General features: G+C 33.4%; 2 protein-coding genes across 2 annotated transcripts; both read right to left on the bottom strand.

Moving 5' to 3' along the window:
* Positions 1-1,278: 1,278 nt before the first annotated feature.
* On the bottom strand, positions 1,279-10,538 carry LOC147383187 (amine oxidase [copper-containing] alpha 3, peroxisomal-like). Its single transcript, XM_086429022.1, has 5 exons — positions 9,713-10,538; positions 4,683-5,067; positions 4,482-4,595; positions 2,516-3,054; positions 1,279-1,707 (listed from the first exon to the last, which is right to left on the bottom strand). Exons 1-5 carry the CDS (start codon positions 10,483-10,485, stop codon positions 1,503-1,505), a joined length of 2,016 nt encoding a protein of 671 aa, XP_086285148.1. The 5' UTR covers positions 10,486-10,538; the 3' UTR covers positions 1,279-1,502.
* A 3,052-nt stretch (positions 10,539-13,590) lies between these two features.
* Positions 13,591-21,381, bottom strand: LOC147383186 (amine oxidase [copper-containing] alpha 3, peroxisomal-like). Its single transcript, XM_086429158.1, has 5 exons — positions 20,564-21,381; positions 18,020-18,398; positions 17,823-17,936; positions 14,950-15,488; positions 13,591-13,993 (listed from the first exon to the last, which is right to left on the bottom strand). The coding sequence occupies exons 1-5, from the start codon at positions 21,349-21,351 to the stop codon at positions 13,789-13,791; spliced, it is 2,025 nt and encodes a 674-aa protein (XP_086285284.1). The 5' UTR covers positions 21,352-21,381; the 3' UTR covers positions 13,591-13,788.
* Positions 21,382-24,050: the final 2,669 nt, after the last annotated feature.

Below are 24,050 nucleotides of genomic sequence, written 5' to 3'. Positions count from 1 at the left end.
TTTTTTTATATTCTTTTCTAACATATAACTGTAGAGATTTGTAGATAACGATGAACAAAGATATTCAAGAACTTGTCAAGAAAGATAGAGAGAGAGAGAGAGGTGAGAAAATCACTCACCTCAGAAGAAGATAATAGTTGCTTGAAAACCACATTTGAAGACGATAGTAAAGATAAAACCACTCACCTCCGTTACTCTTTACTCATTATTAGGAATCTACAACAACCAGATTGACAAGTTAAGAAATCAGACGAGTACAAATTAAAATAAGGTGTCTACACATTCATTTATAGTTTTATCTTTAGTAGTCTTTCCATCCATCTATTTCAACATCATCATCACTATTGTCTAGTAACAAAAAAAGACATTATAAAAAAAAACCACGTTAAAAACACGTCTTGTAGCTCTAATAATTAAAATGATTAAAAAAATTGTTTTTTTTGAAGCCACGTTTAGTTGCAAAGTCACATTTTTTTTTCTTTTTAAACAAGTTAAAAAAAAAAAAAACTAAAACATTTTCTTTGTAGCCTTATAGTTGTTTGGAATTTTATTCATGAATGTTTTTAATATTAATTTAATATATAATAGAATTTGGTGAATCATAAATGTAAAAATAAGGGATTTGATGATAAGATCTTAATGTTATGATTTTTCATTTTTTCAATAGTATATTATTTTGAACATAAGAAATGTTGATGAGTAATTTTTTTTACATCATAATATGTATAATTACATTTGAGAACATTTGCATGATTAGATATACAAAATTTTCAAAATTTTAATATATTTTAATTTTTTTATGTTTCATCAACTTTTTTCTTCGAAGTTTTCCCTTGCTACTTTAAACTCGTGCTCCGACTTTGTGACTATACTACTACCAACAATCAAGAGTATGGTAAGAAGTAGGGGTGCCAATTAAGTCTTTTGGTGCTTGATAGCATGACTAGTACTAAGTCGATTCACCGAGGAAAAAAAGGTGAGGCCCTTCATATTGAGCCTGCAATGGTGGGTCAAACTCAATAATTTTCAGCCCAGCTAGAATTCATCCTATATGGATTAGAAGTTTCGGAATAAGCTGATTTTTTGTAAGGATGATCATAAGGTGAGAAGATCATCCTCACAAAAAATTGTCCCATTCTGAAACTTGTAATGTTACTTTAAGGTTGAGAATCGTGGACCATCCATTTTTTATAAATCACTTTTAATGGGGTTAGAACTTTGGGAATGAACTGAATATTTTTCTAGTAAAATTTAAATAAAAGTAAAATACATTATATATTATATATTTAAGTCTCATATATAATGCTCTCGTTGCCTAGCCACATCAGCTCATGACTTGCTAGCATGTACACAGGTGCGAATATTGCTCCAAACAGGTAAAGAGCCAAACAGGCCCATAAGATAACATGTCTAGCTAAGCCAATTTTATTTGTTAGATAGAATGGAAAATAGATAATACAAGGCTAATGCTTGATGAGAGTATCTTGTTTGATATGTATTGTTTATGGAGTGGAGGTGCAGTTAGGCCATTTTACAAGCTTAGGAACCTTTGCTTTCAACACTGGATTGCTTTCGAAGAAATTGGCAGGTCGAAGCTCAAATCCACCGCTTAGAGTCGGCATCACTGGGAAATCTTCTTGGTAAGGAATATGATGAAACCCCATTGTGTACCATAACACGATATCCTTGTTCTCAATCACTCTATTTCTGCACAATTCACCATGCAAATAAATTAAATGAGACTTGGGCTAGATTTCATGAAAGGATGGCATGTAATGTAATTCGCAATATGTCTTACAGATCTGGACCGTCCTCTTGATTGATGATCATCTCTTCGATGGGTGAGAGTCCAGGAGTGGTGCTTATGATATGATCATAACCATCCAATCAAGATTGTTGGCCATCAATCAATAGGCCAAAGACCCAAAGTTATTGTAATCGAAAATTGAATGGATTTTGGCTAAGAAATTAAGGGAATTCAGCTAGAGGTTGAAAATGAGGTTATTTTAGTCATTTTAAGTTAGCGTATACTAAAAGACCACGGTCAAGAGGTATGACGTACATCGGTTTGGAAATGTAGATCTTAAACATTCGCCAAAATCCTATAAATTTACCAAACCTGTAAGTCATTCAGACTTCAGAGGCATTTTCGAACTGATGATGTACCACTTGACCCTGGTCTACTCTGGAAAATTATAAATAAAATTACCTAAATACCCACATTTTCTACTAATTGAACATCCTTTATTTTTCTCCCGAAAATCCATCTTCTACTTCCCCCAATATCTTAAGCTTGAGGAAAAGGTTGAAGATGGCAGTTTTAGAGAAGAAAAATCAAGGAATATTGGGTAAAGGTTGAAGAAAAGGGAATTTCAGTCATCTTTTATCAGTCTCTCAAAGAAGACTAATATCAAAAGGTATGTCATCTCATCAGTTTAAAACGTAAGGGGTAAATTCAAATATTAATCAAAATGTAGAGGGGTATATGTAAATAAGTCCCTTTAATATTTATTACCTTTTGGTCCAAATGGCTAAGGTATCATCCCCTCGACTTCGATCCGCGAAGTTTCCTCCAACCCACTTCTCTGATTTGTTATAAGGGGTGGTCCACAAATTATAATTGGTGAAGGCCCCACGTATCTGAGGATAATCATCGTCCGATAGAAGTGGGCCCGCCACTGATCCTGGAATCAAACGGTAACCAATATCGTTCCCCATCTTAGTTTTCTTATTCGGATTCACCACTAACAATTCTATTGGCTCCCCACCAAGCTTTATCTTTGCTTCTGATTCAGTTTTTGCGGTTTCTTTAACGACCGTCCAGTAACTCTTTCTTGGTGAACTGTTGTCCGTTACTTTCTTAGTTTCAAACTTGGCTTTGACGAAGGAGTTACCGTTACCGTCAACATCAAGATCAAGGTAGTAGGTAAGGAAATGGTCGTGGTTTACTCCAATGGTGTAGTCCGCCAAGAGTGTACCGTAGACATCTTCTTTTATCTGGTCTGTGTGGGTGTACGGTACGCCCTTTACTTCTAGTATACCTGTTAGTCCCACCTGAAAGAGCATTATAATGAAAAAACATCTTCAAGTCTTAAACAATCAAACCAAGAAAGCCAACTGATTTATAATATTGAATTATTAAAATATTTTGTGACAGAGACTGTTGTGGTAATCGGAAGACACTTTAAAAATCAATTAATCATAAAGTTTTAATATGAGAAACCCTTTCCCTTAACGAGATAGTGAGGAAAATGGCTTTACTACTAATCTTGAAGTTTTATTTTACAAATATCGAGGTCTTTTTGACGATGAATGAAGCTTAGTAAAACCTTTTTCCTCACTACGTTGGTAAGGCTAGTTGGCCACTTTAATAAAGGTGATGTCTCTTCATGTCATGTTTTTGTAGAGTTTGAAATAATTAGGACTCCTAAAGAGTAGGACACCATTTTGGATCACTATTCTAGGAGGAGAAAAACAAATAAAAAAACAAAAATAAAAGAGTAGATACCAAGGATAGCTTGACTACCTTAGATTTCAAATCTCAAATAAGGTAGTTGGAGCACATAGATTGCCACATGCAATCCAGCACAAGGACCCTCTAAATTTCATAGGGACACTTAGATTTAATAATAATAATAATAATAATAATAAATTTTAAATTTGGATTCCAGTACGTAATTTGTAATTAAAATTCAGCGGTGAACAATAAGTTCTATTTTTTAAATTGAACTTTCCGCACTAACCCACCAAGGAAAGTAATCTTAAAAAAATATATGCTTGTCAATTATAATTTTATCAAACTCTATTTAAAAGATATAAAAAATTCTCTTTCCTATGCTTGAGTTCTAATAGATCACTAGTCAACTCATGAAATATAACTCAAGAAACAAGCCAAGATCTCAATTGTTTAAGTGCAACAACAATCGATCAAGATTTTATAGTAGGGTCAATTAGTTTAGTTGGTAATCTCTTTGAGTGATGATACTATAGACCTGGGTTCAAATCCTACCAGCATCGAGTTATCAAACTCACTAAAAAATAAGTTTATCAATCTTAAAAAAGAAAAGATTATGCATATAAGTTGGTGTTCAGAGGTCTAAAGAGAGCCAAACATTTTTTAATATATGAGTTAGAAATTTTAGAATTTATTGATTTTTTGTGAGGATGATCTCTATGATAAGTAGATCATCCTCACTAAAATCTGCCCATTCTGAAACTTCTAACCCCATCAAAAGTGATATACAAAAATGGGACAATCTACGATTCTTCAACTTGTAATTCCTATTTTGAAAAATATTTAGCGCAATGTTTGACACTCTTTAAGGCCTCGCAACATTTCCTTATATATATATCATTGAAATATACTCATATTTTTCACTTAAAGGAACCGATGAAATAATGAGACACACTGTTTATTGGCACCATAAGTTCCATAAAAAGTTAAAAAAAAAAAAAAAAGAAAGGAATACTTTGTAGCATACCACAACTTTGATTGAACCACTAGGCTTGAACTCCCAATCAATAATATAGTCATAGTTGCCCACAGTTGAAACCATCCTCACTACTAAACTCACATCAGGTCTAACTTCCCTTATCTGCAAAACCAAACAATTCTCATATATCTTCATCCAAGTTAAAAACCACATAGGAAGACCACTTATACCTATAAGAAAACCACTTACCACTTCACCTGGTATTCCAGTTTCCGTGTGCCGCCACATGACATCTCCTGCATGCCGTTCAAATATGCAGAAAACGTTGGAAATCTTACCCGGCTGCCCATCCTGCCCGGCATAGTACCCGTCCATAAACACGGCGTTGGCCGGGCAATCAGTTAAAGGTTCCAATGAAACTGCACATAGACCAAGACCAAATTCGCCTGCATCGAAGAAGGTCTTGTAGTACCATTCCTCAGTTGGATCCATGTACGGTACAAACATTTCTGATACATATCCTTTGTATAATACACGACGAAATTTGTGCTTTTCGAGATCGTAAATTGATGCAAGAGAGATGATTGGACCAGCCCGAGAATCAAAGCTTAGGTGAAAATTCCAGTTGGCCCACCTAATTGTAGTTATAAATAAATTATGTCACTACCTATGATTGAGTTCTAAATTTTAATAGAGGATTGAGTCGTGATAATATGGCTTGCCAAGTGGCATACTCAAATGACTCCATGACATGAACAGGTTTGGGAGTCGTAATTATGTATGCATTGGGATACACAATTTCAAAGTGTATCCCAAAGGAACCAGATTTACGATTCTCAAACTTATCCACCTCATGGAGTCATTTGATTAGGCCACCTGACAAGTCATATTATCAGGACTCTGTAGTATTAGATAAAATAATGATTTTCTAATTGGAAAGTCTTCACTCAGTAGTTGGTTGATGTGGCACGGAATCATAGATGTTTTTCTCAGGGATACACATGCACATCAATTGAGTATTGACCAAGTGAAGATTTTTTAATTAGGAAATCAGCACTCTATTACATATGATGCATTTTGCATGATTGGGAGTCCTAAAGCAAAAGAGACGTGAATAATTTTTCATGAACAGAAGAGTTTCTGTTTCGAAATTTATGGTAAGCTGATGAACCAATGGCATGGCGCTTTGTGTATTGGAAAAGAGTCGTGCTAGGGTGACACAGTATTTACTGTGATTCTCACAATTCTGACATGGACATGCATATGTAACCGTAAATGATTTTTATTCGTATTGCGAGAAAACACATCTATGGTTATGTGCACATCCCATATCAGACTTGTGAGAATAACAGTAAATACTTTTTGTCATTTCAACATTTTTCATTGGAAAAAACAAAAGTGATTGGTTATTGGTGAGCGGTAGAAATGCCTAAATTTTACTTGCTCATGACCAACATCCCAATGACTTCCTTCTAATAATTTTCTACTTCTATTTATGTTCATAGAGCAATATTCTTGAAACAATGGCCATCACTGATACTAGAAATCAAGGGACGAAATTTGAATGCATTAAGAGAAAACGGTTAACAAAAGTATTTGTAGTATATGCACTTTTGAGTTTCTTTGGAGAGAAGCAAATAGAGCCGTAGATTATCTTGCTTGTTTTGGTGTGTATGAAAAATGAGGTTCTCGTAATTGAGGATGTCTTACATTTCTCATGAGCTTTCAAGACTCCTTCTAGATGATGTAATTTGTAATTATTCTTGAGAGTGATTAATAAAAAGGGAAGGCCCACTAACCACATTTTATCTATAAAAAAAAGGATTAAAAAAAGGCAAATGCTAAATGGACGTTGTTTTTGGTGCACGCCCTGTGACGTGTTGGTCATAGCCCAACAAACGTTTGACATGTAGTGCAATGACATCAGCAATAGAGAGCTTCTCTCTCTTGCCGCTACCCACATATTTATTTGTTTAGATGTCAAATCTTAAAAAAGGTCGTTGGGTGCACATTGATCATCACATTGACAATCCAATAACACAATCTTTCAATTTCATGAAAATATTCATATTCAAATATATATATAAGGGGCGGTTCAAGGGCTATATGTAAAAACATACGAAAAAACAATGGTTTTTCAAAATATGGGTTAGCGGTTTTGGATTGAGCTGATTTTTTGCGAGGATGATCACTATGATGAGAAGATATCCTCACAAAAAATCAGCTCAATCAAAAACTTCTAAATCCATCAAAAGTGATTTACAAATTATTGACAAAAATTGGTAAAAAATCGACGGTCCACATTCTAAATCACTTTTAATGGGGTTAGAAGTTTCAGGTTTGACTGATTTTTTTTCTCCAGATGATCTTCCCATCATAGAGATCATCCTCACAAAAAATCAGTTCAATCCGAAACTTCTAACCCATATTTTGAAAATTTATTAATGTTACATTGTTTTTACATATGTTTTCTCATGTCCCTTGAACCTGACCATCCACATATATATATATATAAAGTACCCAAATTTAAAAATAAAATTCAACGGTGAAAATTAAATAATTTTGAGTTTATATAATTTTGTCATCTATAACTCCATTGCATCAGATCATGTTTTTGAGTGTCACGGGATGATCAAATCAGAAAGTTAACTTTCCTTCAATATGGATAGGAGATAGAAAAAGGTGTTAAGGGCGTTGGCCAAAAATAACATCTATTTAGCACCACTCTTGAAAAAAAAGTTCCAAAAACCAATATGTGTAAGGAAAGTTCTTCCTATGTGAGTTATTACATTGGTGCTCTAGACCAAGAGTCTTATGTGATTAATTAGTTGTACCGGTAAGCTTTATTATTGAAATTGCAAAGAAATCCTTCATAATATATTGCAAAAACAGTCTACTGGGAAGATTTATTTACATGACATTAAACACTGTGGTAAGGTTTAAAATAATGATTGTCTAAAGGAACCGAGGGTTTATTTACATGACATTAAACATTGTGCAATGGTTTTCAAATAGTGATGTAGTTTATTAGTTTATTCTTATGCACGTGTTAAAAGAAAGCATGGTTTCAAATCCTGATCTGATTAATAAAACTCATTTGATTTAATCAGGATTTTGTATATTTTAATTAACAAAATTAGCTTTTTAGAATTCATATTATCTAAATAAAATAGGGCATCTTAGCCACCATATCATGAGATGACTTGGACGATATTTTGAAAATCTAAATTAAGTCACTTAATCAAGTCAACTGAAATTTTATATATTTTAATTAAAATAATTAATATTTTTATAATTAATATTATTTAAATAAAATATGATTTATACCTAAACATCTTCTAATCTCCTTTACTTAAAAAAAATATATATATATATATATATATATATATATATATATATATATGGGGGCGGTTCAAGGGACGTTTAAGAAAACTGCTGAGAAACCGATAGATGTAAGTCGCTCGATTTGGTAAAAACAACGGTTTAGATCGTTTAAGACGTCACTTCCAATATTTATATAATTCCAAACACTCCCTCATTTTTTTAATTTAAAAAAAATGAAATAAACTCTCTCTCTCTCTCTCTCTCTCTCTCTCTCTTGTCATTGTCTCTTCTCTTTCTCAATCTGAAATCAAATGAAACCCTCTCTCTCTCTCTCTCTCTCTTTCTCTACCTATTGCAGATCGATCTGTGAAGAAGATATCAGGTTGGGCTTAATGTCAAGAACAACTCCAATGAAATGGATTCATGGGTTTCTTAATTTTAACCCTTCTTGTGATTTGTATGATAGAAGTTTTAATTCTTAAAATACATGTATGGTATTTTAGATTGAGAGAGAGAGAGGGTTTCATTTGATTTCAGATTGAAAGAGAGAAGAGACAGTGACGAGAGAGAGAGAGAGATGAGACAGTGACAAGAGAGAGAGAGATTTTATTTCATTTTTTTTAAAATTAAAAAAAATGAGGGAGGTGTTTGGAATTATATAAATATTGGAATTGACGTCTTAAGCGATCCAAACCGTTGTTTTTACCAAATCGAACGACTTATATCCATCGATTTCGCAACAGCTTGCTTAAACATCCCCCTGCCCCTATATATATATAATTGTAAAATGAGTTAAATGATTTATACCATCCAAAATAACTTGATCTAGTTCATGAACGACATGATACGCCAAATAGAAATTTGAAACCATTGCAACCTTTAAGGAACTAGGAAGCCACCGTTTTGTGGCTTTGCGTGGTTGATGCGGTAATCATAAATCTTTTTCTCTTGTTCCCTGAAGAAAAAGATCTATGGTCACTTGCCACGTCGGTCACATCCATACATAGTACGTGATAAAGATTCCATAATTGATGTCAGCCGCATCCAAACAGAGTACGTGATAGTGGGTCCGTTTACCACGACTCATAAAGATTCCTTAATTGATTGGCTGATGAAAATGTTCCATACGAAAATCTAATTTTTCTTACCACCATCTCCGCTGTTTATCAGTGGGCCCAAAAACTTTGGATTCAGAACGACTGAGATTTGGAGAGAAAGATATTAACCCATGGTTTTTAAATTCGTTCAAGACCGAGATGTATCGCCTGAGTTAATTCGATATCAGACTTGAACGAGACCAACTCACAAAATTATTTTTTGATCGAGATTTACGAGTCACGTTCAATTTTTTTGCTTTGTCTCATGCAACGTCTCAAACGTATCGAAAAATTTGTCCAAGACGACTCGATATCGGAGTTGAACGAGACAAGATGATATATTGAGTTTAAAAACCATGCTAAGACTAGATAGAATTTTGACAAATTTACCAAAACATGCATCACATTTCTATTATTTACCAAAACGGTAAACTGTAGTAATTAATTTCAAAAATGATAACGGTAAAAATAGTAAAATATAATTGTTTTTATCGAAAATATCCTTTTTTATTTTTTGACTAAAATTACAAAAAAAATCCTCTTCTCTTTCATATTTCTATTTAGTGTTGGGAAGATTAAAAAGAAGAGAGAGATTTAGTTGGATTTTAATTTATTTCTAAGATTAAAATAGTATATACATATGTAAAACAAAAAGGGTATTTTCGGTAAAAAAATATATATATATTACTGTTTTTACCATTTTGGTAAAAAATATTAATTCCGAAAATGATAAAATTATCATTTTCAGAATTAATTACTACAGTTTACAGTTTTGGTAATTAATTATGAAAACTGTACCGTTTTGATAACGTTTTTTTAGAATTTTCTATGTTTCTTTATTCAAACAAGACGACTGACCTTATCATGTGTCCATCGATATTAAATCCTGGACCGTCAGATTGAACGACCGTTGCACCCTTAACAGTTGGTCCAAACGGCGGCTTCTGCTTTGACGCTCGGTAATCCGTTCCGTCAGCTTTCGGTACAGGAACCCTGAACCTATCCACGTATTTCGTTATCTTCATCTCATCTAAATCAACCACAACCGTTATCCCTTCTAACGGTCTAAGGTATAGATTCACGGTTCCGTCCAAATAACTACACAAAATCTTCAACTCCCTCTTAACCTTGTTCTCTCCAAACCAGCCAATACTGTAAGTACCACAAACAACTTCTTCTAACTTAAGCCCTCTTTTGCTAACCGACGCTATAAATGGCGCGTATGTTAGCGGTAGTTCGGCGGCAGCTATTTGTTCTCCAGAGGTGAACATAGGGTAACCATATCCATGATAGATTTGATCGGAGATGATCGAATGGGTCGATAAATCAACGATGATTTCGTGGGTTTGTTTATTGGATCGAGTGATAACTAAGGCTCGACGAGGTGGGAGTATGGTGGTGTGGTTTGATGAGATCCATGAGAGGATGATTGGTTTGTCTGGTTCATCTAAGCCAACGTATTGGAAGGTTAGGTTGTGAGTTGAACTGGGGTTGGATCGGTTGACTATGGTTCGGACTTGGGTTAGCTCTGATGGAGTGAGTGGGTCTAGTGGGTGATGATGGTAGTGGTGGGTGTGGGCTGAAGTGAGGGCAAGAGAGAGGAGAAAGATGATGAAGAAGGTTGGAGCCATGTGGTCTTGTGGTGAATATAGCCGTTAACTGACCATATATATATATATATATATATATGTATGTTCAGAGGCTGACTTGTTCAGTTCTCAAGGCGGCATTTCTGACTTTAAGGAAGTATTCAAAGTTGAAAGTCTTTGGTGGTAGGGTGGGAGCTTCGTAATGAGAGAAAATTATATACACTCGTACTATTGTTAAGATGTCCTTATCAAAAGGAAAATTCGATATTCCAATGATCTTCTGGAAGGGTATAATCCCTAGTAGAGACTCCGTAATGAAACTGATCACTGGAAAATCTGTAGAGATCTTATCTAGGACAGATATATATCGGTGGAATGCTTAAGATAGCCTTCGTCTTCAAACATTTCACGTACATACCCCTTAAATGTGGTGTTCTAATTAGATTAAAAGCTCTGATATAAGTGGCAACCTTTGATTTTTTATTTTTTTCTCTTGTGATAATGTTCTTGATCTTCCCTTCCCCCAAAAATTTTATTTATTTATTATTATCATCATATTTAACCCTTGTTTAATTTATCTGGGAGAGATGGAAGTTCAAAATGGATACATTGGCATAACTAAAGGCTTTATGTGGGAACTGTGACTACTAGTACCATGAGGATGGAGAGAAGACGAATGAATTTCCAGTTACAATTGGTATATGTCAAGGATCGACATTTAGTTTAATTGTATTTATCTGCTCTAGTTATAGATAAATTAATTGCTCATCATATTCAAAAGTAAATATATATTGTAGTAATCATTTTGTCCCAACCTAAGATCGTGACATGTACTCACAAGAGAAAAAACTATTCTTACATAACAAGGCGGAATCCGAACTTATTTAAATCAATATCTTCAAGCATTATACATTTGAGAAATATCACACAAGGACTTAAACTCAAGTTCATATATAATCCCTAGCTTGATCTAATTTCGAGCTTGTATCTAATCTATACCTTATATCTAATATAATTACTAGTTCTTACCGAACTTGGTCCTTAGCACATATTTAATTCTTAATGCATATCAAAATTCAAGTATATCCTTTCACATTAAATAAGATACAAACAAGATTTTGTCATATTGATGAGACATCATATGTTAAAATTCTTCATTTCTCTAGTTTGCATTAATGATGATTTAAAACAGTTACACATTAAACTCAAGTGCTTGCTTATAAGTGATGAACACATCTTCCAAAACACTCAATTGTATCTCAATTACCTAGTTTATCATACATCAGGATAAGCAATGTGGTAACATATGTCTCCAAGACATTTCTATAAGTACACAGTTCAAAAACTAAAGAAGGGGTCGATTGGTTGAGTTCTAATCTCAATATCTTTTAGCACTATTTTCGATCGGATTTTTGCAATCTAGAATTGAATATAATTCGGAATTTTCACGAATCAAATTTTTGCCATATTCCACATTGCTAACAAGGGGTTGGACAAAAAAATCTACTATTTAATTTTCCTTGACGAAAGATTTTTTTTCTAATTAGTCCTTGACTTTTAGGAGTTAGATAAATAGTCAATTTAGTAATTACCACTTCTCTAATCAATCCTGAATACCATGCTCGATATTTTCCATGATTGAAATGTCGAAACTACCCTAACCATTCAAACTCACCATTTTTATAAAAAAAAATTGGATTTCCAACATATCGGTTGATCTTTGGAGACTCCATTCTGATGGATAGGATTTGAAAAAGAAGTCATTTTCAAAGGTTTTTTTTTTAATGCATTTTGAAGGTGTGTAAAAACTAGGGGTTTTCAATTGTTTTGCTTCATTTTTGGATGAAAATCAATCAAGGATGGTTTGTTTGGTTTGAAATCATTTTCACAAGTTGTTATGTCAAGTTTTAAGTCTGTTTTTCCATGTATTTTAGTTGGAAAAACTTGAAAAAACAAAAAATAGATGGGTTTTACAACGTCGAGTTCAATATTTTTTTTTTTAATTTCAAACTTAACAATAAAAAATTGTGAGCTCGACAATTTTTAGTCAAGGGTGGAGATAGTCAAATCCCAAGAACTCAATCATCTCGTAAGATTCCGGGCATTGGGTTTTCATCTTCCTCCCAAGCTGCCAAGGAATTTGCTGATGATCAAATGGGATCCTCCCCCTATTGGATGGGTCAAGTTAAATACAGATGGTGCTTCAAAAGGGAATCCAGGCCTTGCTGGCGGAGGTGCGGTTCTAAGGGGGGAATTTGGTAGGTTTATTCAAGTAGAGAGTTGGTTCGTCTGATGTTTCTACGAACAACGAAGCTGAATGTCAAACTTTGTTGTATGCCTTGGAGAACTTTCATTTCAGAAATAGAAATCGAGTTGGAATCCTCCTTGTTGGTCAAGGCTCTTTCTGGTTACAAAGTTCATTGGTTGTCTCGCATTAGGAAACCTCTTTCAAAGCTTCGTTGGGAGGTTAACATGTTTGGAGACAAGGAAATACTGTAGCAGATTCCCAAATCAGAATTGTATATTAAGTGGATTTATTTAAGATATATTTACGAAAAACTGATCAAGTTTTGACCAATTTACGATTTTAATACCAAAACGTGAACAATAACGAATTCGGAGGTTTAATTTTAAAGTGACTATTTCACAGGTTTAAATGTGATTGTTCAAGTAATGAACAGTGAGTCACCGGAATCGTAAATAACTCAATTTAAGCTCACGAAAAGTAATTCACCCTTTATTTAATCTGATTTTTTATATCTTCATGTGTATCCAACGTGGAGAGAAGCCATTGGTAAAGGTTTTCATGCACAGCGTTGAGATGTACGCTTGTGAAGGAGAAAAAACACAAATTCTTTTCCTCAATGATCAGTAGTTGTTTTCCAATTTATCAAGTTTTGGATCCCTAGTGACCATCAATGACTGAGATGAGAAGGAAAACATTGGTTTTCTAGAGATCAGATAACCTTGTCTCTCCTAATTTTTCTCATCAGATTTTCATCCATCTATCCAAAGGATTTCAAATACTTGCTATAAATTCAGTGTCTCCACTGGGACAGATTCATTGAGACTAACTCAAAAACTCAAACTCTCATAATCTGACCTTATTGATTATAAAAATCCTAATAGGCTTTATATAGAAAAAAGTTCAAGAAAATCCTAATTAAAGATAAACTCTATCATAATCTTAAATTAATCTAATACAATCTTCTTGAAATTCAATATGGTGTGGAACACTACACCTTATTACAATGCATCCTAACATAGTACTCTTACAGATAGAACACAAATAGATAATTCAAGGCTAATGTTTATTGGACTCACTCGATTAATCATGTTCATTGTCTAGGGAATGGCGGTGCAATTAGGCCAATGTACAGGCTTAGTGGTCTTTGTTTTCAACACTGGACTGCTTTCGAAGAAATTGAATGGCCGAAGCTCAAACCCACCACTTAATGTTGCCATCATTGGGAAATCTTCATGGCAAGGGACATGATGAAACCCCATCGTGTACCATAAGACGATATCTTTGTTCTCAATAGCTCTATTCCTGCACAGTTCACCCAAACAAAAGATACATGGTTTCGATTTCATGAAAGAATTGATGACATGTAATGTGATAAGAGCCATGGCATAGTGATCCAGACCATGCCATTTGTTTACAATCTCTTAAAGTTTAGAGTTGGAACTAATTTTGAACCTTCAAAATCAATTGGCCCATGAGGCCCTGACCAAAAGTTGCCCTAATAAAGTGATTTTAAACACTAGATCGTTGGAACAAACATGCATGCTTGCGATTTAGCTGAATATTTGATATATCTTGAATTTTCAAACTGATGACATACAATCATCCGAACCTCTTTCCATTATTTGAAATTGGAAAAAACCTTATTCAACTTTTGGTTTAACTCATCCCTAATCAATGAGAAGAAACTAATTAATTTTTATTTTTTTTTGGTTTAATGCTCCCTTCTACAAATGCCCCCGTCATAGAATCATGGAAAATGCTGAAATGACAAAAAGCATTTATTGCGATTCTCACAAGACTGACGTGGAATGTGCACATAACCATAGATGTTTTCCTCATGATACGAGTAAAAGCCATCTACGGTTATATATGCATGTCCACATCAGAATTTTGAGAATGACAGTAAATACTGTGTCACCCCTGCAGGACTCTAGAATCATAGATCATTTGCCTCAGGATATGCAGAACCATAAATCTTTTTCTTGTGTATCCCAAGACAAATGATCTACAGTTCTGTAATGAGGGGGATTGTTAGAGGGAGCGTTATATTATCACTGTTCAATCTAAAAGGCATTGGTGCTAAGCCAATGTGATAATCCATATGGGCCCAAAGATCCTTAGTAAGATTTGAAATCTTACAATGTTATTCTTTTCAAATACAGCAATCGATCTATTGCAATCGATCGGGAAACCGAGATAACTCGTCCCAGCTATCTCGGATTCGCACGAGTTTTAAAACCATGTAATATATTACATACCTTTTGGTCCAAGTGGCCAAGGTATCATCCCCTCGACTCTGATCCACGAAGTCACCTCCTGCCCACTTCTCTGATTCATTATAAGGTGTGACCCACACATTATAATTGGAGAAGGCCCCACGTACTTGAAGATAATCATCTTCTACTAAAAGTGGGCCCGCTATTGCTCCTGGAATCAAACGGTAACCAATATCGTTACCCATCTTAGTTTTCTTATTCGGATTCACCATTAACATCTCCATTGCCTCCAAACCAATCTTTATCTTAGCTTCTGATTCAGTTTTTGCTGTTTCTCTAACGACATTCCAGTAACTCTTCCTTGGTATGTTTTTATCCGTTACTCTTCTCGTTTCCAGCTTGGCTTTAACAAAGGAATTATCGTTACCGTCAATGTCAAGATCAAGGTGGTATGTTAGGAAGTGGTCGTGATTTATGGCAATAGTGTTGTCCGCCAATAATGTACCGTAGATTTCCTTCTTTATCTGGTTTATGTGGGTGTACGGTGAAGCCGTCACTTCTAGTATTCCAGTTAGACCAACCTGTACAAGGGTAATACTATGCTCACTACTCACTAATATTTTACAACAATGTTTTCAAACTCGAGAATATCGTAAAATGAGTTATTTACAATTCCGACTAACTTTTCTTTTTAATTACTAAAATGCGAATGATCACGTTTTTCGTATAATAAAAAAAAACAGAATGTAATGAATTTGACAGTTTTAAAGTGCTTATTTCGCAAGTTTAAAGTGATAATTTCCAATTAGTCACTTTAAACCTAGTAACTTTAAAAACCTTTAAATTCATCATCGTTCATGTTTTGGTAATTAAAATGAACAGTGAGTTAGAACCGTAAATTCGTCAAAAGTTGTTCACTTTTTCCTAAATATCCTTTTAATTTTTTCTTTTTATTAAAAATAGAAAAAAAAAATTAAAAAAAAAAATAAAAAGAAGAAGAAGAAGAAGGTATGCAAGAATAAAAATTTAATACTACATTTCTATGAAAACAAAACAAGATAATTTAAGATGAAAAGTTTACTCCCAACCTGTAATCCTAAATGGTAATTATTTTTCTTCTAAAAAATACATCAAAATTCTCTTCACAACCTTAGATACGAAAGAAAGAAAAATAAAATTACGATGGCCTTACTTGGTACATTACAAATCATTGGCAAATGTAAACAATTTTTTGGAATCACAAAATTATATATAGATGTTTTATTAAAGCAACTCCTTAAAAACAATACCCCTCTAGATTAACATGCATATGAATAACTTACAAAAAATATTTATTTATGACAATACCCCTCTTAAAAGAAATATTGATTTGCATATTGAGGTTGCAAAAAATGCATTTCATCAAAAAATTGCTCCAATTTGAAAAATTACCCTCCATAGGAGGCATATGAATTTACAAAAATATATCTCATCAAAGATATATTAACTTACAAATTGGCATTATAAAAATACCTTTAAACAAATAAAATAAAATTTAGGAAAAATTTATTTGATGAGTTTAGATAAGTTAAATTTTATTTTGACAAAAAGTCATTACAAATTTTTTGTGAAAATAATCAAGCAAAGAAAATGATTTTGTAGGAGATTTCCTTGTGGTTATGAAGCATTAGAAAAAATTTCATTGCAAATGATTTTTATTGTACCAAGCAAAGCCTATATAATGAAACTTGATTATTTTGTACGTCCCCTCCCCCGCATCTTCCCCCTTCCCCTTTTTCTATCTCTTTAGTTTACTGATTTCAAGGAATAAATAAGATTTTAATTTAGGAAAATATGTGTGATTCTATGCCCTTGCCACATCAGCCACGTACCAAAACCGCATGCATTATTCATTATTTATTTAATATTAAATTTTATTTTTAATAATAGAATTGGAATATATTTTCATTGACTCATGCAATTCTCGAGATATTGACTTCACAGTTGAGTAGAGTTTTAAAAGAGTCATTCTGAATTGATATTGTAGGAAACTGCGTTAAACACTGTGTTGACGTGAGTCGTTTGTTACTCACAATACTCACAGACTCCTCAATACTGGCCAAGTTAAGCATATAAGGGTATTTTTGTAAATTAGGAATACCATTCAATACATGTGGTCACATGTGATTGGTGTATCCCAGATTTCCGTGAGCAATTTTTTTCCGTGGTGGAATTATTTTTTGCTCACAGCCCAACTGCCGTTGGACATGTGGCTCAGATGACACCAGAGATACTTTCTTTCTCGAGCCCACACATCCCCTGCCCACAAATTTGAATTTTGATATTTAAAATCTAACACCCTTATGAATCGAACACCACAAATGAGTCATTGACATCACATGGATTATCACATTATTAATCTAACACCACAACCTTTTAAATTTTATGAAAAAACTCACATTCAAAAAAAAAAAAAAATAAATAAATATATAATTCAAAATTTATCCATGGAATTGAAAATGGACAACTACCGAACACCCAAACTCAAAAAATAAATATTCAGGTACACTCTTCTAACATGAAATGTTGACAAAATCAGAAAAGCTAAAAAAGTCATGATAATCTGACTACCCATGTGGCAAACTCAATTGAGTCTCCTAATGTGACTAGTTTGAGAATGGTAGATCTGTACACCTCAAGATACATGATTACCTTGTGATATACATTATGGGGAGTCGATTGAATGTGTCACGTGGGGTAGTCAAATTATCACGATTCAGTTTTTTTAAAGTCAGTTTGGCATTATTATTTTTAAAATTATGGTCCCAACTCCTAAGTGGTACCAAAGAAATAGTGGATCCACTCTCCTTTTCCACCACAAGTTAAAAAAACAAAAGAGTCCCTTAAATAAGGAATCAGAGTGTTTGGACCATTACCCCAACTTTGATTGAGCCACTGGGCTTGAACTCCCAATCCATAATATAGTCATAGTTGCCCACAGTTGAGACACTCCTCACCACTAAACCCACATCTGATCTCACCTCCCTTAACTGGAAAATCAAACAATTCACACGTTATACCACTTAAAAAACCACATCGGAAAACCACCTATACCCATGAGAAAACCACTTACATCTGGAATTGAAGCTTCGGTATGCCGCCACATTATATCTCCGGCATACCGTTCAAATATGCAAATTACATTCGAAATCTTAACAGGCTTCCCATCTTGACTTGCGTAGTACCCATCCATGAACACTGCATTATTGGGGCAGTCGGTTAAGGGTTCCAATGGCACTGCACAAAGACCAAACCCGAATTCACCTGCATCGAAAAAGGACTTATAATACCATTCCTCAGTTGGATCCATATATGGTACAAACAACTCTGATACATATCCTTGGTATAATACACGACGGAACTTCTGCTTGTCGAGATCGTAAATCGATGCTAGCGATATGATCGGTCCTACCCGGACATCAAAGCTTAGGTGGAAATCCCAATTGGCCCAACTAAAAATAACAATAAATAAGTTAAGAGATGTTAATTAAGTATGTGCTCGACTTCTGGTAAAGTATTAGATATGATGCACTATAATACATTAAAAGGCTAAAGGGAACAATAATATAAAAGTTGATTGAACGTAATTACGAAAAGGTGCAAGGAAAAGTTGATTGAGATGATTTATTCATGTTGAACAAAAGTCGATTACAAATCTAATAAGATTCAATATACAAGTTGAAGTTTCTAAAAGTAAGAGAGGATTACTCAAAATAACATGATTTAAGATAATGAAAATAAATATAAACACAATTTTATTGGCAAATGGGGGGAACACTAGACAAAATTTAAGAGTGTGGACGACATTATTTTAAGAATTTGGGGATCAAATTGGCACTCCCCCCTAAACACATCACAATAATTGTTCTAATATTAGTTGGATTAAGAATCATGTCAATATGACCATCCGACGTGACTAACTCAATAGACTACTCTGACGTGACAATCTCAGGGCTTATAGATCTGTGCTCCTTGAGATACACGACTGCACTTCCCCATAAAAAAGTGTAACTCTTTTGATGACGATTCTCGAAGTTATCACATCAGTTAGTCAATTGAATATGACACGTGGGTAGTCAGATTATCACAAATCTTGGATTACGATAACATACCTCATTTGACATCAGCTACAAATATTTACAATTTTTTATAAAACATATCTATACAATTATATACAGACAAGACCCAAAAAAAATGTGAAGTAGTTCCAAAGCAATCAATTTTGAAAAATTATATTTGGGGACCACAGAAGAAAGTAATCCTCAGTTCACAGTGGACAGTTAGATGGGGGATAAGCCGAGTTTTGGGACCATAGTTCTTTTTCTTTAAGAGCGTAAATAAATAAATAAATAACAGATTTGACAACTCTTTCTTTCTTTTGATTGCGTATGGAATCTATTTTCCTGAAAAATCATAATTTTCATGTTTTTATTGTTTTTTTTACTATGAAAATAAATTTCAATCAAACTAACCTGACTAACTTAGTAAGATTTCAAATCTTATGAAGGGTCAAATCTTACTAACTGCTCACATGATATAGAAAGAAAGCAAAAAAATCAAATCGGTTGTTTTGGGGATTGATTCAAGGTGTTGAAATTGGATGGTTACTAGACGCCCAATTATAAAATGAAGGGAAGCGTTCAGAGGTCCTAAAGAGAGCTAAACATTTTTCAAAATAAGGTTTAGAAGTTTTGAAATGAGTTGATTTTTTGTGAGGATGATCTTCATGGTGAAGAGGTCATCATCCTCACAAAAATCAGCTCTTTCTGAAATTTTTAACCCTAATTTACAAGTTGAAGTATCGTGGGCTATTCGATTTTTTTTAACAACTTTTGATGGGACTAGAAATTTCAGAATGGGCTGATTTTTGTAGAGGATGTCTCCTCATCATAAAGATCACCCTCACAAAAATTCAGCACATTTCAAAACCTCTAACCCATACATTTAAAAAAAATAAAAATTGTTTGGCTCTCTCTTAAGGTCTCAAAACGTCATCCTAAAATAAATATTCAACAAGAGAAATAACCTCTTTTTTTAAAATATGTTTTTTCAAATTTTCTTAGAACTTCATCATCTACATTCTTATGATATCAGATCATGTTTTTGGATGCAACAAGTTGATGTAATCAAGAAACTTTTAGAAAGTCTTCACTCGGGCGATACTTGGCTGACATGGCATGGGCACAAAATCATAGATCTTTTTCTCGGAATATACAACTGCACATCTAATATGAGGATGCACAATTGTGTATCTCGAGAAAAAAGATCTACAGTTCTATATTTGTGCCGCGTCATCCTAGTCTTGACTCTAATTAGAAAATCTCTTTTCTTAATTACAAGTAAGGAAAATGTTTTTTACATGGATTTACGTCCGGATCCTTTGAAGGCTGAATTTCATTTGTTCACATAGAATTTCCATGCAATCAAGCAAACCCTAAATTTTTCAAGAAAATTTCATTTTTTTTCCGAGGATTTCAAAAATACTTTAAGATGCGAGGAAAAAAGAAAATTTCATGTCTAACAACGTTGGACACAACCTTTCCAACCGACCTCATAAACTAATAGAAACCTCAGTTTCTCTTACCATCTCAACTGTTGAATTTTCCTTAAGACTTACCTGATCATGTTGCCTTTGATCTTAAATCCTGCACCATTAGCTTGGATGACCTTTGAAGGTTTAAGAATTGGACCAAACGGTGGTTTCTGCTTTGACGCTCGATAGTCCGTTCCGTCAGCTTTCGGTAATGTAACAGTTGACTTATCTTCATATTTCGTTATCTTCATCTCATCTAGATCAACCACAACCGTTATCCCCTCTAACGGTCTAAGGAAAAAATTAACGGTTCCGTCCATATAATAACACAAAACCTTCAACTCTCTCTTACTCTTCTTCTCTCCAAACCAACCAACACTGTAACTATTACACAGAACTTCTTCTAACTTAAGCCCTCTCTTGCTAACTGACGCTATAAATGGTGCGTATTTTAGCGGCATTTCGTTAGCAACTTCTTGTTCTTCCAAGGTGATTATGGGGTAGCCATATCCATGGTGGATTTTATCCGAAATGATCGAATGGGTCGATAAATCGACGATGATTTCGTGGGTTAGTTTGTTGGTTCGAATGATAACTAAGGCTCGACGAGGAGGAAGTATGGTGGTGTGGGATGATGAGACCCATGAGAGAATGGTTGGTTTACTTGGATTGGCTAAGCCGACGTAGTGGAAGGTTAGGTTGCGAGTCGAACTGGGGTAGGACTGTTTGATTATGGTTTGGACACGAGTTAGCTCGAATCGGGTGAGAGGGTCTAGTGGGTGACGGAAGTTTTGGGTGGTTTGGGTGTGAGTTGAGGTGAAAGAAAGAGAGAGAAGAAAGATGACGAAGCTTATCTTGAAAGTTGGACCCATGTTTTGCTTGGCTTTGTGTTGAAACTTGAAACCAAGCTTCGTGCTGTTTAAATAATAAAATGGAGTCTATAATTGGGAATCTCAACCGTTAATCTTCTTTGCAAATTGAAACATGTGATAAACGAAGGAAATTTTTTGTGTGGGTGCTATTAAAAGAAAGGAAAATCCTACGGTGATGATGACGCCATTATCAAAACGAAATTTATGTTTTACTTGAAAAAATAAAAAATCAAACTAAATCTCAACCATAGGATTGAAATATTTCATACCATTGGATAAAAGGAAATATTTCACACCTTATCTCACTAGTTAGGATTTATTATTATTAGAATATTTACAAGAGTATTAGGGTTCTATTCCTTAAACCCATTAAATTCTAGAGAAAATTATAAATAAATAAAAAATGCAAAAAATAAAAATAATTCTTAAAAAATATTAATTTTGTGAAAATTATCAAAATAAACCTCTTTCGACTCTTTAAGGGCTGAAATATTTTTTTATCAAATTTTTTTTTATAAAAAAAGAAGTCAACAATTGCGACCGCTATTTATTTTAATTTTTACAAAATATTTTTTTTGTTTGATTTTTTTATATTTTATTTTATGATTTCCTCTTTTTTTTAAACCACGGGTTTGACCCCACACGTAAACGACAAAATGACGGGATAAAATTTACATTTCGACTTTTGATTATTGATTCAAAAGGATATTTATTACAACAAAAGGACCCATATGCATCTTGATTTTAAATCCAGTGTAACAACTAATTTTTAATTGAAATGTGGTTTCAGCATTATTAATGATAGTTGGTACTTCTAACACTGCCACGTGCCCCTCATAATTTGGTAGGCCATGATTTTGATCATGGGCAGCAGCAAATGTACACGTGCCATACTACCACTATTTGATCAACTAGGCCTATATATATCATCTCTCAGTTTGGTCTATTTATTAAGTGAATTGGTAGGTGGCATGTACATTTATGTCAACACGTGTATTATTAAAATTAGGGTTATGTGTGATTAAATTTTTTTTATAATTATTTAAAAGATTATTGTAAAATGTTAAAATAGATAAGATAAGTTAATCTTATACCATACTTTATCAGTTAATATATTATAAAAGTTTTTTTTTTTGTAATTTAAAACAGTGTTGTGATGTTACAAGTTACGACTCCATTATCTCATGAATAAGGTCATAAATGATTTTATTATAAAATCGCACCATATAATAAAAGAGATCGATTGGTTGCACACCACTCAATCATCACTAATAAAAGGGATCAAGACAAGTTTCCATTAAAGAAAAATTAATTTTAACTCAATCAATAAATACTGACAACTCAATAAGGGTCGTTGGATTAGATTGCGAGATCAACGGTCGAAATGTAAATTTTGTCGTCTATATGTGGGGTCAAATGCGTGGTTAAACAAAGGGGAAATCATTATATATATATATATATATATATATATATATATATATATATAATATATATATATATAAGCAACAAACATTTTGGCAAACATTTTGGCAAACATTTTTCAAAACATGGGTTAGATGTTTTGGAATGGGCTGATTTTTGGTGAGGAGATCATCCTCATCAAAAATCAGCCCATTCCAAAACTTCTAGCCCCATGTTTACAAGTTGAAAAATCGTGGACCGTTCATTTTTTGTAAACCATTTTTGATGGGTTAGAGGTTTTGGAATGGGCTGATTTTTGGTGATGATGATCTCCTCACCGTAGAGATCATCCTCACCAAAAATCAGCCCATTCCAAAGCCTCTAACTCATATTTTGAAAAATATTTTGCCAAAATGTTTGTCAATGATAAATCGAAAATTGCCCCCACCGTGGAGTTTACTAGTTGGTCGTCCGATGAAATTTTTGTAGTCAGATTCTGAGTAACCAAGAAATATCCTTAGTCCTCTACGCATTATCATTGCAGGTAATTTCCTCTCTTTATAGTATGTCCATCTATTAATGGTGGTTCTATGTGTTAATGGTGAAGAGTGGAGATAACAAATTAAAAAAATATTTAATTAAAAATAAAAGATAATATTTTATTATTTTAAGATATCTCTCTCTCTCTCTCCATTTTGTTTTACACTAATGGCCCTGCACATACAGGCTGCATTGTCATATTACAAGCTTATGAATTATGATTATACACAATAGCATTAATGGTGGATAGTAGAGGCAACAAATTCAATAAATATTTAATTAAAAGGAAAAATAATAATATTTTATTATTTTTAGAACTCTCTCTCTCTCTCTTTGTCTTTGTGCATGAGTTAATGCTCATGTTAGTCGTGTGTAATATTTAATTTAATTACTTGTGTGTTATAAGTAAAAGTTTAATGTGCCAATAGAAGTTCTCTCTCTCTCTCTCTCTCTTTCTCTTCATTTTGTTTTACACTAATAGGTCTCATACATGCTATTTTATTTTACATTCGTAAGCATTGAAATTTTTTTGTTGTTGAAATAAATAAGGATTGTTTATAAAATTGTGTAAGAAAACTATTGTTTACTAATTTGATATAAGAGTTGTGAATTCTATAATTCTTACAAGAAATGAATTATGGATTTGATAAAAAAAAATAGTTTTATTTAATCAATCAAGGACTATTTATAAAATCATGCAATGAAAGTAATGAGATTCTTTACTATTTTAATTTCTTAGTTGTAAATTTTAATAATTT

Source organism: Akebia trifoliata, chromosome 16 (genome assembly GCF_017979445.1).
Source record: "Akebia trifoliata isolate Shusen 1 chromosome 16, ASM1797944v1, whole genome shotgun sequence".
NCBI lineage: Eukaryota > Viridiplantae > Streptophyta > Magnoliopsida > Ranunculales > Lardizabalaceae > Akebia > Akebia trifoliata.
This window is presented reverse-complemented; position numbering and strand designations above follow the sequence as displayed.